General features: G+C 42.9%; 1 protein-coding gene across 15 annotated transcripts in view; it reads left to right on the top strand.

Moving 5' to 3' along the window:
* foxp2 (forkhead box P2) overlaps positions 1-14,107 on the top strand; it is a 103,442-nt gene extending 89,335 nt beyond the window's left edge. For 9 of the 15 annotated variants that reach the window (XM_069519384.1, XM_069519379.1, XM_069519377.1 and 6 more), the window contains 8 exons: positions 3,110-3,320; positions 4,409-4,512; positions 4,677-4,778; positions 7,235-7,356; positions 7,595-7,664; positions 8,500-8,807; positions 13,257-13,301; positions 13,389-14,107. In XM_069519384.1, coding sequence (XP_069375485.1) covers positions 3,110-3,320; positions 4,409-4,512; positions 4,677-4,778; positions 7,235-7,356; positions 7,595-7,664; positions 8,500-8,807; positions 13,257-13,301; positions 13,389-13,533 — 1,107 coding nt within the window. In that variant the 3' untranslated portion in view covers positions 13,534-14,107. The remainder of the gene's footprint in view (positions 1-3,109; positions 3,321-4,408; positions 4,513-4,676; positions 4,779-7,234; positions 7,357-7,594; positions 7,665-8,499; positions 8,808-13,256; positions 13,302-13,388) is intronic. The other 6 variants (XM_069519381.1, XM_069519380.1, XM_069519383.1 and 3 more) reach the window with 5 other exon arrangements.
* Positions 14,108-14,391: the final 284 nt, after the last annotated feature.

Raw genomic sequence — 14,391 nt, 5'->3', positions numbered from 1 at the left:
ACCTGAAAATTACAGCCGAGTGGCGAAGATGGTGTTCACGTAAATACCCACATTGCTGCTGAAATTGCCTCCAGAAAGGAAAAAAAAACTAAATTGTGAAAGGGGTCATCGAAGAAAGAAAATGGTGTCACTCTTGATGCTTTTTCTCCCGCCTTTTACTTTTTAGATTGAATGATGTGCAAATATTATTTTCTCCCAATTTCCCACGTTTTGAAATATTTGAGAGCAAAACATTGTTATGGTGTTTCTGCTGCATAGTAAGTGCCTACTTTCAATGGAATAATTTCCCTCATCACCTCTCATCATAGAATGTAGATAAACACAAGATAGCATAATTATCCCATAATTCCATAAGGAATCAAACTCCCTTTTTATAATTCAATCTCTCTCTCCTCTTCTGTCTTTCTGTGACGTCTTTTTCTTTTTTTAATCTTCAAAACTCCAGCAGCTTGGTTCCATCTCGTCCAATAAAGCATTTGCAGCCTATAATCCACGTCTGAATATGAATGAATGATGCTAATGAAGTATTGCATTACATAAAGCACACATGAAAGAGCTGCTAATTGCATTTGATGATGGGGGCAATTCAGACAGAATTCTTAAATGAACAGTTAAGTCTTCAGTTTTAAGGCTCCCCTGTTTTTTTTTAAATTTTCTAAGGGGAGGTAGGATGAAGATTTGGCGCAGGGGAAAACGCTTGTGTATAAAAGTGAGTAGACGTAACAAAACGAGGGATGGTTGGTGGATTTCAAACGGCAGCGTCATTATATACCTGATAAAATCACAGGTGTGGAATAGAAACCATGCAGCTGTTTGATAAAAAATAAATAGTTCATCTCCGCCTATAAGGAAACAAGACTTGCCCACGTGTTACCACTGCCAGGCAAACACCTCCACCATTTATTCTCTGAGTCACACTTCATTTAATGCTTCCTTTTGGCCATTGCACGGATGGATGAGAGTCAAATTTAGTCAGGCTGCAAGTTCTGAATTATCAGATCTCTCTCTCTCTCTCTGTTTGTCTGTGTCTCTCTTCCAAACCTTGAGGGTGTCCTTTGCCAGCATGGCTGCAAACATGTCGCGCTTGTTGCCGTGACAGCATTTAGTTTTATTTTATATAGCATTTATTGAGCATTTATTAAATTCTCCTTTTGGACTCATCAGGTACAGTTAACTTCCAGGTTTGTGCACATGGATCTGTTACATGGATATTAGCACATGATATAACTCTATTTTTTCACTCTATTTAGAGAAAAGAGAACAAAAAGCTGTAGTTAACATCTATTTACATTGTTGTTTTAGGCAGATCAGAGCTGGAATATTAGTATGAGCTGTATATATAGTTAATCAGACTCATTTAACGGAAGTGTTGCAATTGGGGAATATATGTAATGTAATTAAAAGTTCTTTAAAGGTGATTGACAAAGCATAGGATGTTAAGGATTTGTTTGAAAATGAGTTAAACATTCAGATATGGAGAATAATGCACCTCAAAGCAACGAATAATAGAAAGACAAAGATAAAATGATGCTGAGATAGTAAAAGATATTTGTCGGACTAAATTCAATCATAAGTTTTGACTCATCAACACTGGTTCTGTTCTCCCAATGTTCTGGGTCTACTTGTATTAAAGTATTAAAAGTAAAAGTACTTGCTGAGTGTTCCTAATGCAACAGTCTAGCAGAGTAGAAAGTAAAGGTATTTGCTGATATATATATATATATATATATATATATATATATATATATATATATATATATATAGTAGAGTAAAAGTGAAAAGTACCTGAAAATAAATCTAATGAAGCAAAGATACATGAAAAATCTACTTATGTACAGTAACAAAGTAAATGTACTTAGTTACATCCCACCACCGCTCATCTTTAATCTCTGTCTGTGCAGCCAGCCCTCGTCCCAGCCAATAACTGTAGCAGCTCATTCCAGCTAAGTGGGCAGATAATTATCATCTGAAAACCTCTACATCCACCGGAGTCTCTCAAACTTGACATTTCATCCTATTTATCAACACATGCCACAAATGGCCACCGATGCCTCCTCCTCTCTCCCCCAACATCCCTCCCTCACTGCCTCCCCCCCCCTCGTTTCCTTCAAGCTTTCAAGTCGTCTCTAATTCAAACTCTGGGCAACGGATGCATTCCACTTGTAGAGTCGCAATTAGGGCAATTTGGTTTGAATATGTAACGACGTCATTACCATTCCAGCTAAATTAGCGCAGGGACTAAAAGGTCAGTTAAGAATTTTCCAGTCGGTTTGAGCCTCTCACATGAGATTTAGGGAAGCGAATGCAAAAGTGGTGGAAAGAGCCGGACGATTGGTGGTTAACACAGTTGGCAACCATGCCAGACATAACTAACACTCAGGGCCATAATGTTGAAGGAGAGGAGGGGATAAAGAAGTGTGTGTGTGTGTGTGTGTGTGTGTGTGTGTGTGTGTGTGTGTGTGTGTGTGTGTGTGTGTGTGTGTGTGACTGGATTACGAGTTTCATCCACAGATTCATTACACTAATAATAATAGTATAAAAACTGAAGAATTGAGGGCAAACAATAGAAAACAAGCAGAGCACAAATATAAGAACACCGATGTCACGGATGAGAACAGTAAAAACTAAATAAAACATGACTGTCACTATAGTAACTTAGCTTCACCTTGTCATTGCAGAATGTAGTGTCACATGTTGTGGATCTGGACCTGGCTGGTTCTGGATGTTTACCAATTGGCACCAATGGAAAACAAAGGTTGCAGAGCCTCGTAGCTTCAGTTTAAAAGGATTACGGGTGGTCGTAGTGGCGGAGATAAAGAAGGAGGGAGGGAGGGAGGGAGTGATAAATAGAGAGATAAAGAGAGATGGGGCTGGGATAACACGGAGGCTGATCGTTGGATAATCTTGAACAGCGTGCTCTAATTAGAATTCTTATGATACAATTTGGTGGTTGTAATTAGTGGAGATAGGCTGGCTCCTCTCCACGAGCCTTGTTAGTGGAAACACAGCTGTGTTAGAGGAGAGCAGACACTCTGTCGGAGGAACCACAAAATAACACCTTCCTCTCTCCACCCCTCCCTCCTCCATCCATCCCTCCCTCCCACCTCAGCTCAACTTGGTGTCCAGCGTCACCATGTCCAAGAACTTGCCCTCAGCATCGCCACCGAACTTACCTCAGACGCCCACCACGCCCACGGCACCCATCACGCCCATGGCCGCAATGCCCCAGGTGCCGTCGATACTTGGAGGAGCGAACGTCCCCAGCATGGGAGCCATGCGCAGACGCCACTCGGACAAATACTCCATGCCCCTGTCTTCAGGTAGGACCAACTACTCAGCATTGCACATAACACAGACACACACACACATACAGCCAGTGCAGACGATTGAGTTTTACTCACAAGTACACAAACACTGTACTTCAATCTTCGTGAGGACACCAATTGGCATAAACCATTCACTTGACCTTTACCCTAACTTTAACCATTTCAACTAAATGTGTTACCCTAACTGTAACCTTTCAGCCCTTTGAAAAGTGAGGACCAGCCGAAATGTCCTCAGTATTTGAAAATATCCAAACTTTGTAGGGTCTATGCTCAAAACTGTCCTCACAAAGAAAGTGTATCAAGTATAAACACACACTCACACACACACACGAAAGCTGTTGTCAATCAACATATTTTGTTGAATAATGAATAAAATATGAATGTGATGAATTGCAAATTGCATGTGAATTTTCAACCCTCAGAACTTTACTATTAGTCGCACTCGACCCGTAGTAGTCTTGTGGTATATTTTCAACATGCACATGTGAAAGTGCACACACAGCGTACTCACACTTGTACACAAGTCCTCTGACATAAAACACACACACACCACCACTGACTGCTGTTGGTCTCACCAATGTGGGATGTCTGGTTGGTTTTGTAAAAGCCTGTGTTTAATCACTCTATATGTAAATAGACAAGAACTTCCTTTGTGGATAAATATTACATGAATGTTAATTAAGTTCAAATAATGGTAGAGGGGGAAAAATACAATATTTATTACATTAAGACATCCCATGTATTAAGCTTTGCATTTTAAATGGTCCGTCTTTGATGTTTATATTTACTCTCTCTGTGTTTAGTGTGAAGACACATAAATTATTCAACCTCAGCCTAACTAACTAACACGGTTCTCATTTTGTGGACGTATTAGTGTTTAAGATCTCTCGCGAGAGAGATTAATTAAAAATGCATTTTGTTAGACATGGAAAATGCCGATTTGATGTGCCCCCCTTTTAACCCCACCCCTTTCTTACCCTCCCCTCTCTCCCCTGTTTCTCCCTCCCCCACCCCCCCTTAATTTGATGAAACCTTGAGCAAATGCAATACCTAAAGGAATAAAAATTTACCAATTATTTCAGGTGGTGACACAGTATTTATTTTTCCAGAGATCGCCCCAAACTACGAGTTTTATAAGAACGCAGATGTCAGGCCGCCATTTACTTATGCAACCCTCATAAGACAGGTGAGTGGGAAATAAATTAACTTTGCCTGATTAGATTAAAATTAATTGCTGCATGAATCATGGCAGCGCCCCCCCCCCCCTCAATGCATCTGTGTGTGTGTGTGTGTGTGTGTGTGTTACGTCGTCTCGTTAGTAAACCATTATTTGATGTCATCTCATTCCAGGCTATCATGGACTCTGCCGACATGCAGTTAACGCTTAATGAAATCTACAGCTGGTTCACGCGCACGTTTGCCTACTTCAGACGCAACGCCGCAACTTGGAAGGTAACTTTCATGCCCCCTCCCCCCCACGCGACCTCCACCTTTCACTTCCTTCCACAGCTACGACAGCTCCTTCCTCTCGCCGCAGTCAATAACAAAAAACTGAAGAAAAGCATATATTTGCTCAGCGCCTAGCGATTAGCACTCCTCTCCCATTCTTCCCGACCTCTCTAACGAATAAAGCACCGTTCTCCTCTTATTTATTTTTTCCGCGGCTCTGCCTTCTCTGTTTGGAAATGACAGCTGAAAGAATTATTCTGCCTCAGATATCATTTTCTAATTCGGTGCAATTAATAGCGAGGCTCGGCGCTGGAGAGGAGAGGGCTCTGACGCACTAATTATACAGCAGCCACTCCATCATCAGCACCTTTTGTTAAGGGAGACACCCCTCCTCCTACTCCTGAAACCACCTTCCCTCGCATATCATTGGTTAATTAGGAAGAAATATGGCTGTTTGCCTGTTAACCAGCTCTCGGCTGTGTGAACGGAGGCACGTGCACACGTACATGCACACAAACACATAAACGGGTCTAAGAGAGAGGTTAAGGGTTTGTTCATATGGAACTAAGGCAGGGAGGAGAGTGAGAATTGGCCTGTCATGAAGGGAGCGCTCTTTATTTACCCACACAAAAGGCCCCATTTGTATATCTGTCCCGACAACTTTATTGTCCTGTCTGCTTCCACAAAGATGGTAAAAAATGTCTCTGCAGCCGCACACGTTGTAACCCGGAGTGTGTCCGCCTGCTGATAAAGAAAAGCCTCGCCAGGCCGCCAGCGTCTCCTCGCGTTTCATCCCGTGGCCCCTACGCGTCATTCGTTAGCTGCCTTTTAGCCTTTGTGGCTGTGCGGAGAGGGAGGGAGAGAGAGAAAAAACTTGAAGCAGCCGCTCATCAGCATGCAAGACGTGGCGCAAGCACTAGATTTAGCAAAGTGAATTAATTTGGATTTGGGATGCAAATGAGCACATGGGTGTGTGATCAACTGATTCAGGAGGGGATGCAAAAAAAAAAGATGCAGTGCCCTTTTTGCAGTTTGTTGGTTACAGTAAGATGCTGTGTTTTGCTGCGTAATAATGTTGTGACACGTTCTCAGAGGTTTTGTGGCAGAAAATAACACAACCACAAACATGTACCTTATTCATACGTTCCTTTTTTTCTTCTCTTTCCTCGTGTCCTGATAAAAGTTGCTCCTGTTCCTATGATACAATAGGAATGTTATCACAATGACATTAGAGATATCTTGTCTCCCAGTCAGCACAATAAGCACGGTGATGTATTTACATCTGCAGCTCCCACAGTAAAGCATTAGCGGGATGATCAGCGACGGGCTCGTCATTTGATTAATGCAGAGAATTTGTTTTAAAGCAAAACAAAGAAGGAGAAGAAAAGAAAGAAAGAAATGAAAGGTAGTTTAATATCTCAGCTCGGTCTCATCAGCTCCAAAGAGGGATCTGCACCCCCCCCTCTCACCACCACACCTCACTCCCCTCACTCACTCTCTTCTTCTCCCTCTCACCCAGAAGCTTATTAGTTCTAACTATATAGCATGCATAATAAAACTGCTCATTTGCTCATTAATATTAAAATTATCATATTCAGAGCCATGGGCATTAAGATCAATCAAATCCTGGGATTTTCAGGTCAGATGCGAGATCTGCTTATGAGTTTTTTTTTTTTTTTTTTTTTTTGAATCCCTTTTTCTTGGAAGAAAGGAGCCGTACACTCCGAGCGGAGGGAGACGATAAATACGAGAGGCAGCGATATTAAAGCCAAGGTTATTATTTGTAGAGTCTGATGCATGTTTTAATTATCATATGGTCGTATTAATATGAAGAGGTGTTTTTTTTTCTTCCTATAGGTTTGCTTCTTATTTTATAATTAATTACTGGTTTATTGTGTGAAATATATCGACCTGATTTAATTTAAATTTAAAAGATAACATGTCACGTGAGCATGCGATCAAGACTAGGCTGAGAAGATTTGGACGTATAGATGTCAGATACAGTTCAGCGTAATCCTCGTTACTCACACACACACACTCGCGCTGACATGAGGACCTGCTGATGACTGTCTCTTTTCTCGCAACACTGTCATCTTTTAAAGCGACGTGTCCATTAAGAGCAACGCTGCTCTGGCGCAGAAAGGGTTACTGACATCACCATTATCAAGGCCGGTATTACCACTTCTGTCACCACCATAAGCCATTCGCTATGCTGATTACCTCCTTTTAGCCTACTTACTCTGATTGATATGTACTGTGTGCAGGACTTGTAAGAGCATTCGCTCTCACTCAATTTTTACTAATTAAATCAATGGTGTGTGAATGTTAAGAATTTTGTTCAAAATGCAAGAGAGAGAGAGAAAAATCAATTTCCCAGCCTTGAATGAAAATGAATGAATGTGATTCTTTTTTTTTTACCTCATCCCTCTGACCCCCGTGTCATCCTCTCTCCCCCGCAGAACGCTGTCCGCCACAACCTCAGCCTGCACAAGTGCTTTGTGCGCGTGGAGAACGTGAAGGGGGCGGTGTGGACGGTGGACGAGGTGGAGTACCAGAAACGCAGGTCGCAGAAGATCACAGGGTACGAGCGTCCGTCACCGCTGCTTAGATCTAGATGTGAAGGTCAATGGCTTGTGGGAGATCACAGAAAATCAGAAACATCTCTTTCTTTTTCCTCTGTTTGTTTGAATAGACTTTTTTATTCTCCCTTCTATACATTTAGCTCTTTCTTTGCTGATATTTGATATATTTTATTTATATATATATATATATATATATATATATATACATATATATATGTATTTTAATTTTTTTTCCAGAAGCCCATCACTTGTCAAGAACCTGCCCTCCAGTCTTGGCTATGGAACTGCACTAAACGCAAGCTTACAGGTGAGAACCAGAAGCCTGAGAGCAGCTCTGACTCAGTGCTCTGCATGTTTATTCATCTGACGGGCACGGTGGCCGCTCGACTGTTTAGGTAGTCGAGCGAGTGCGGCTGCTGCGGACTCCAAAAAAACAACTTTATTTTTTTCCTTTAACTCCATTTCCTGCCTCCTCTCCCTGCTCGTGTGTTTCTGCATCTCCTCCCCTCCCTCCTGTCGGACTCAGAAGGCCACCCTGTGGTCGACTCAGGAAGCAGCTCCTCCCGTCTGTTCTTCCCGTTCTCTTTCCTCCCCTTTCCTCTCAGCTGTGGCAGCCACCCTAGATTGATAGCGGCGTGTGCAAATGCAAGGGCATGTGCATTAATATTTATCTAAGCTGTCATAAATGATTTGGCTTCATAGTGTACGCCGGCGAGGTGCTCATGGCAAAAACTTTAAAAATTTAATCACTGTATATAACTTTAATGCGCAGCAGGCGAAAGTGTCAGGAGTTTTTATTATTTTGAGGTAAAGTTTTTGGGGGGGATTTTTTATTTTTTATTTAATAGCCACACAACACAAGGGCATGTGAATGGCAGCTGGGGGGAGGTGGTTGTCAGGAAGGTGTCACTGGGTGAAAAATAGCCTGCAACAGAATAGAAAAGTTGGGATGGAGTTTTAATAATTACTGTTTTTATTATATAAAGACTTTGAATATCATTCCCTCCCTGCCCCTTCATGCTCTTTACCTGCTTCCTTTCCTTTCTTTCGCCATCTTTCTTTTTCCCTTCCTCTCTTTCACCTGCACCCCTCCTCCTGAATCTCTAACTCTATATTCCTCCTCTGTGTCTCTCCACCTGCAGGCCGCCCTGGCTGAGACCTCCCTGCCTTTGCTCGGGACCCCCGGCCTCATGAACAGCGGCTCCACGGGCCCGATGGGTGGCAGCTGCCACGGCCTCCTCGGCGGAGACCCGTCCGGGCTGACAGGTGGGAGTCCACCTGGGCTGCTAGGCGGTAGCCCGCCAGGATTGCTGGGCGGTAGCCCCCCAGGCACGCTGAGTGGCAGCCCCCCGACCCTGCTGCAGTCAGCCCACGAGGAGCTCAACGGCTCACTTGACCACCTGGACACCAATGGACACAGCAGCCCCGGGTATTCCCCACCAGTACACATGTGAGTTTCCTGCTTGCAGCTGAACTGCATCCTGTGTGTGTGTGTGTGTGTGTGTGTGTGTGTGTGTGTGTGTGTGTGTGTGTGTGTGTGTGTGTGTGTGTGTACACATCAGAGCTACACATCAAGGCATGTACAGTGTACATGATACATGATAATTAAGGCAGTTGTTTTTTCGGAAATTATTTATACAAATTTTTAAAAAATGGTTTTAGGACTTTGCATCTCACTAAGACACAGCTGCAGCATTGTATAAAATCTGATTAGAATTTCCCTCCGGGGTCAAATAAAGTTGTTTTGAATTTGAAACCCTGCTCCTTTAAGATAACTGTACTTTTAGTTGCTATCACCACTGCCTTAATTACCACACACCTGAACGTTCCTGCTCTCTCGCTGCGACACAGTATATGATGCATCGAGTGCCTCTTTAAAACCTGCAAAGGTTAAGTGCCACGAGCATATACTGAATCACACATCACACATTGTTATGTGTGATGAGTACTTATTTGAGAATGTGAGCACATGTTGAACCCCCCCTCCCCCCCATCACCACCTCCACTCCTACACTGAATCTACTCACTGTCCTTGTGCCCTTTGTTACTTTAATTGCCTGATATTTAACCCACAGTCGCAGCGTTTCCCTTTACTCCCTACTCTGACCTGAGAGCAAGGTTCACTTTCCCAGCATGCATTGTATCATAATCTCCTCCTGTCTCCGCTGTGGTTAATTTCACCGGCAGTCTGCTTACACCTGACGTTTTGGATATAACAGTTAATTCCGGGTCTATAAATAGGCCCTGCTGCACATTCGTCTTTAATTACACCACCGTCTGCATTATAGGGGTTTAGCTGCTATATTTTATGCAAGGCTGTTTCCATTAATATTTAGGGAGTTATGCATTCATTACTTTTAAAAAAATCTTCACCCCCCCCCCCTTTCCCCATCTCTTGTTTTTTAATGGAGCTGAGAGAGAAAGAGAGCATTTTTAAAAATTGATCTCGGGCAAGTTTCAGGAAAACAAAGCTGCGCCCGTGATGTCACTCAGCGAAGCAGACGCACACACTCGCCGCACATTCTGAGACAAACACACACGTTACACTTCAACCGGCCATCAAAGCTTGTGTCGCATAAGTCAGCCGACTCTCCCCAACCACTCCTGTAATGGATAAAGGATGCACTCCAGCTTCCGAGTGTTGGGTTCTCTCGACCAGACGTCTGTATACGCTCATCTCTTTGGACGTGTTTACCCCGCTCTGAAACAGGGCGTTAAGTGGAGCAAATCTGCCCGACTCTGGACAGAATCCCAGCGTTACTGCTCCCTCAGGTCATTTAACTTTTAAGTAACAGGACAGCGTCGACTCCCCCCTTCCTCCTCTCTCTGGCCTTGACACTGACATGAGCGGCTGCAGAGGAGGAGATGCATCCCTCCCTCCCTCCCTCAGCCACGACAACCTCAAAATGGAAGAAATGTGTTTTTCACGACTGGCTTTTTCCAGAACGCGCTTAAATAATGGAGTGGCGAACTAAAAGTGTACATCACCTTTCTCAGGAGAGGACGGCGTAAACGAGTGGAGCCAACAATTAGACAAACCCCCCCCCCCCGATGGCGAAAGGTTAATGCTATCTGCTTAACCACAAACCAGATTGCCCCGGGCGGGTGTGCGCGCGTGTGCATGTGCAATACACTCGTGTACACCCTTAGGGGTATGCTCAAAGGAAGTAGTAGAGTGTATATGAGAACATCTGCAAGTGAAAAATTAGCCTTTCCAATTTGCAAATGAGTAACCTCCCTTCAGAAACGGATAAATTCAAAAATAATGTTTTTAATGTCGCTATATTTTACCAGCAGAGGCTTGTGCTGTCACCTGTAATTGTTTGGTGATCGCCCCTCTTTGGTGTTCATTAATGAATCACAGTGAGATGTTACACACACACTCCTCACCCCTGCCTCCCCTCCAACCCCAACCCACCATTAGGGCCCCCCCTGGACTAATGACCTTATTTGCATCCCTGACATACCTCTGCATGATTGCCGTTGCTAATCTCCCATCCGATGCAAGAGCAAACGCATCCAGCGTCACGTATTTATTACGGAAAATCCAACGTTTTCTCCCGAGTGACTCGCTAATGGCAGCTCGCCATTAACTGCTAAATGGCTCGTCCACGTACTTTTATTGAAAGTGTCGGGAAGCTCGGGCCTGTGAAGATGCTCCTGCGTGTTTTCATTCCAGAGCCACACAAACACGTAATGAGCTGCGTTTTAAAAACCTTTGCTCTGTCAGTTTGACAGTTGATGGACGTGATGATTCCACTGATTATCAACGTTAATTATTGGCGAATAGACGAACAGGATTGCGACTGGACAACATTACAACAGTTCCTAAATGAGGCTTGTTGTTCTTGGTGTGACTCCCTTCATTCACACAAATGCAGTGAGGGTTTGATTTTGCATTTAACATATTTATTTTATTTTACAATATCTTTTTGAAAGATTTGATTGATAACGTATCCTCTGTAGTTGGCATGTGCACAGGCAATGACTAAAACATAAGACATACCTGGTAACTGCTCCCTATTTAGCATTTACCTGCAGTGTTAATGTTCACGACATTGTTTACATGATAATGAAGTTGTTAATAACTGTAACTACACCTCCTTTACCTCCAATTGTTTGTGGAATAGTCAATTAATGACAATATTCTGATGAAATCATCAAAAATATGTCATTATAGAAGACGTTGTAAATAATAGAAATTAAAAAATGTTGGCAAAGCTGCATTCAACTGCATTCAAATTTGTTACAATTCATATATCGTGAATCCTGAATATTGAGAAATTTAGGCAGCGGTTTTATATGTACAAATATGAAAATAGCAAGGATATAAACATACGTTATATATACAAATGTTAACGATTATTTAACATTGTGGATCATTAATTTGTCTTTTTAGGGGGTTCGGTAAATTAGTTTTTTTATTTATTCCATAAAATATTAATAAATATTAAAAATGTACAAGAATAAAACAGAGAAGTTTATAGATTTTCCCTAATGAGCCAATCAATTAATCAATCAATCTTAGCACTGGTTGGATTCTGTAAAAGAATAATCTGAGCAGATCTCAGCACCTTTAAGATGCATTAACTAACAATAAACAATCATTAGCATCAAAACAACAACAACAGAATAGAATTTAGTTTTATATAATGAGTATTTTCATTCAGTCGACAGTTCAAGTGAGTCTGGATTGTTTCTCTGATTCTCTAACCTCTGGCTGAGGTGTTTTTCTTTTCGCCTCTGTAAATGTGAGCGGCACAAACAGAAATATTCATCTGCTCAGATCAGCCTTCTTCCCTTTATTCCTCCACATCAGAATATTAATTTACAGTATTTGGTTCTGAATATTAAAGTCATCTGTACCTTTTCAAATTCTTTTCAAATTCAAAGCCCCTTCCCCATCTTCCACTGATGAAGGCAGCCCAGGAGAGAGAGAGAGAGAGAGAGGCTACGAGACGTGTCCTAACGCACTACCACTTGATAAGCCCCCCCCCCCACCCATTCTCCTGTTTTAAAGTCCGCGGGGATTTTCTGATGCATCCGATGTGTCAGGAATAATTAGGTTTTGTCAGATTTATCATCGTGGCACAAAACCCTCTCCCCGACTCGGGCCCCGGATCATGTTATGCCTTGTTTGTGTGTGACAGCATTATTATTCTTGTTAGTCGCCCAACACTTTATGTGTCGGTCTACCCTGTTGTTCTGAACGAAGCGGCGTCCCGCTCGCCGCCAGCTCCGCCGCTTATTGACAGTGGCTAAAGATATTCATCCATTTAGAGTTAAAAACATGTATCATGGTGTCCGAAGCGAACTGCCGGGGCTGAAGTTGATTAATGGCAGAACCTAGCTGCCGGTTTTTCCTCTTGAGGAGCGACACGCACGGCCCCTGCATATTAACGAGTGGCTGCGCTTTCTATTAACTAGATAAAAAAGCCTCTCCTCCTGCCTTTGCTCCAGGGGCTCAGGGATGAGAAATTCTCCATTATTTATCATGTGGCCTGTTTTTTTCCCCCCCTCCTTTCTCCTTTTTCATGTATTTCAACCTGGTGTCATCAGTAAATTTTTAAATGCCAAACATGTCTGGAACATCACAGCTTATCGGCCTTACAGGGGCCGTGTTTTTCATGCAATTTTCATGCGCTTACTTACAGTAGACGTGAGGCATCATGTCAAATTAGCGTCTCGCAAACAACACGGTTGTTATGTCCGCTGGATAGTGCATGTAACGGCTGATGTATGCTTGTTATTTATGATACAACAAAATATTTATCAGCCGGCTGAACGCCCACAGTGTGTATTCCATGTGCAGCAAAGGGCGTTCATGCCCACAAACTGTTTTTCTGATTTCATTGAGTGATAATAATTTGCAATACCCCATTGTGTCTTTATACTCTAGGTGTTTCCCAGTTACTTTAAATTTTTCACATGACAAACTTAAGTGGTGAGTTTTTGATCTTGCACTTGGCAGAAATTTGTCACAGAGCGCACAGACGCCCTAAAGTTTATCGTCGATGTGATTGTGTCGCAGGCCGCCCGTTCACGTGAAGGAGGAGCCGCTCAACATGGACGACGACGACTGCCCCATGTCGCTGGTGACGACGGCCAATCACAGTCCGGAGCTGGAGGAGGACCGGGAGCTGGAGGAGGGGAACTTATCGGAGGACCTCGAGTGACTAGGGCGCGGCTTTTGGCCGACGTGTCCCTCCGCCCGGGCCGCACTGTTCCTCCCACGCAGACCTCCCTCAAGACTAGAAACCACTCCACAGCCCAAGCAGACACAGCCGACTCTCTCTCTCTTGTCTCTATCACCACTGGGACTATTTATTGAGCATGCATCCGGATGGAGACCGGCCCAAAGGAACTCTTTGCTGCAGCCCTTTGGGATCCCCGAACACGACAGGCATGAGTTGTCTGGTTAAAAAAAACAAAACAAAAAAACAAACTCTCCGAGATTTCTTTAGAGATGGCGTGGCCACGTACAGTACATGGATGATGGACTCACGGATGTGGGGGAAAAAAACAAGCCGAGTCATGTTCCGTTGAAAGCTAGCGGCCTCATATACTGCCAAAAAGGAAGACGTTTTATGTTTGTGAATAACCCGACCCCACAGTAGTTGTTGACGTCTAGAGACAATTGCTGGTTCAATTCAAAGTTGTTGCTCTGTTCTCATTTGCACAGGAGTAGTCTCAGAAATTTGTGTCACTGCCTGTATGTTGCTACGATAATAAAAAAACCAGTATATTGTTTTCAGCTTTTTTTTTATTTTTTATCATCGTTTAATTTCCCAAATTCGACTTTTTTTTTTAGACACCACCAACTGTAAATGCCATTCCCTGAATTACACCAGAACTGCGGTACCAAGACTGTTGTTGCAGCTGTCCAAAAAAAAAAAAAAAAAACGATAAAAAAAAAAAAAGTCGGCTTCCAGTCTATTATCTGTTTGTGATTAAAAGTTTGGGGGGAAAAAATAATAATACTAGTTTGTGAAAAAGCACCATTTACAAAACAAATGCATTTCTGCCTAATTTTC

The sequence above is a fragment of the Paralichthys olivaceus genome, chromosome 23, assembly GCF_024713975.1.
Source record: "Paralichthys olivaceus isolate ysfri-2021 chromosome 23, ASM2471397v2, whole genome shotgun sequence".
Lineage (NCBI taxonomy): Eukaryota > Metazoa > Chordata > Actinopteri > Pleuronectiformes > Paralichthyidae > Paralichthys > Paralichthys olivaceus.
This window is presented reverse-complemented; position numbering and strand designations above follow the sequence as displayed.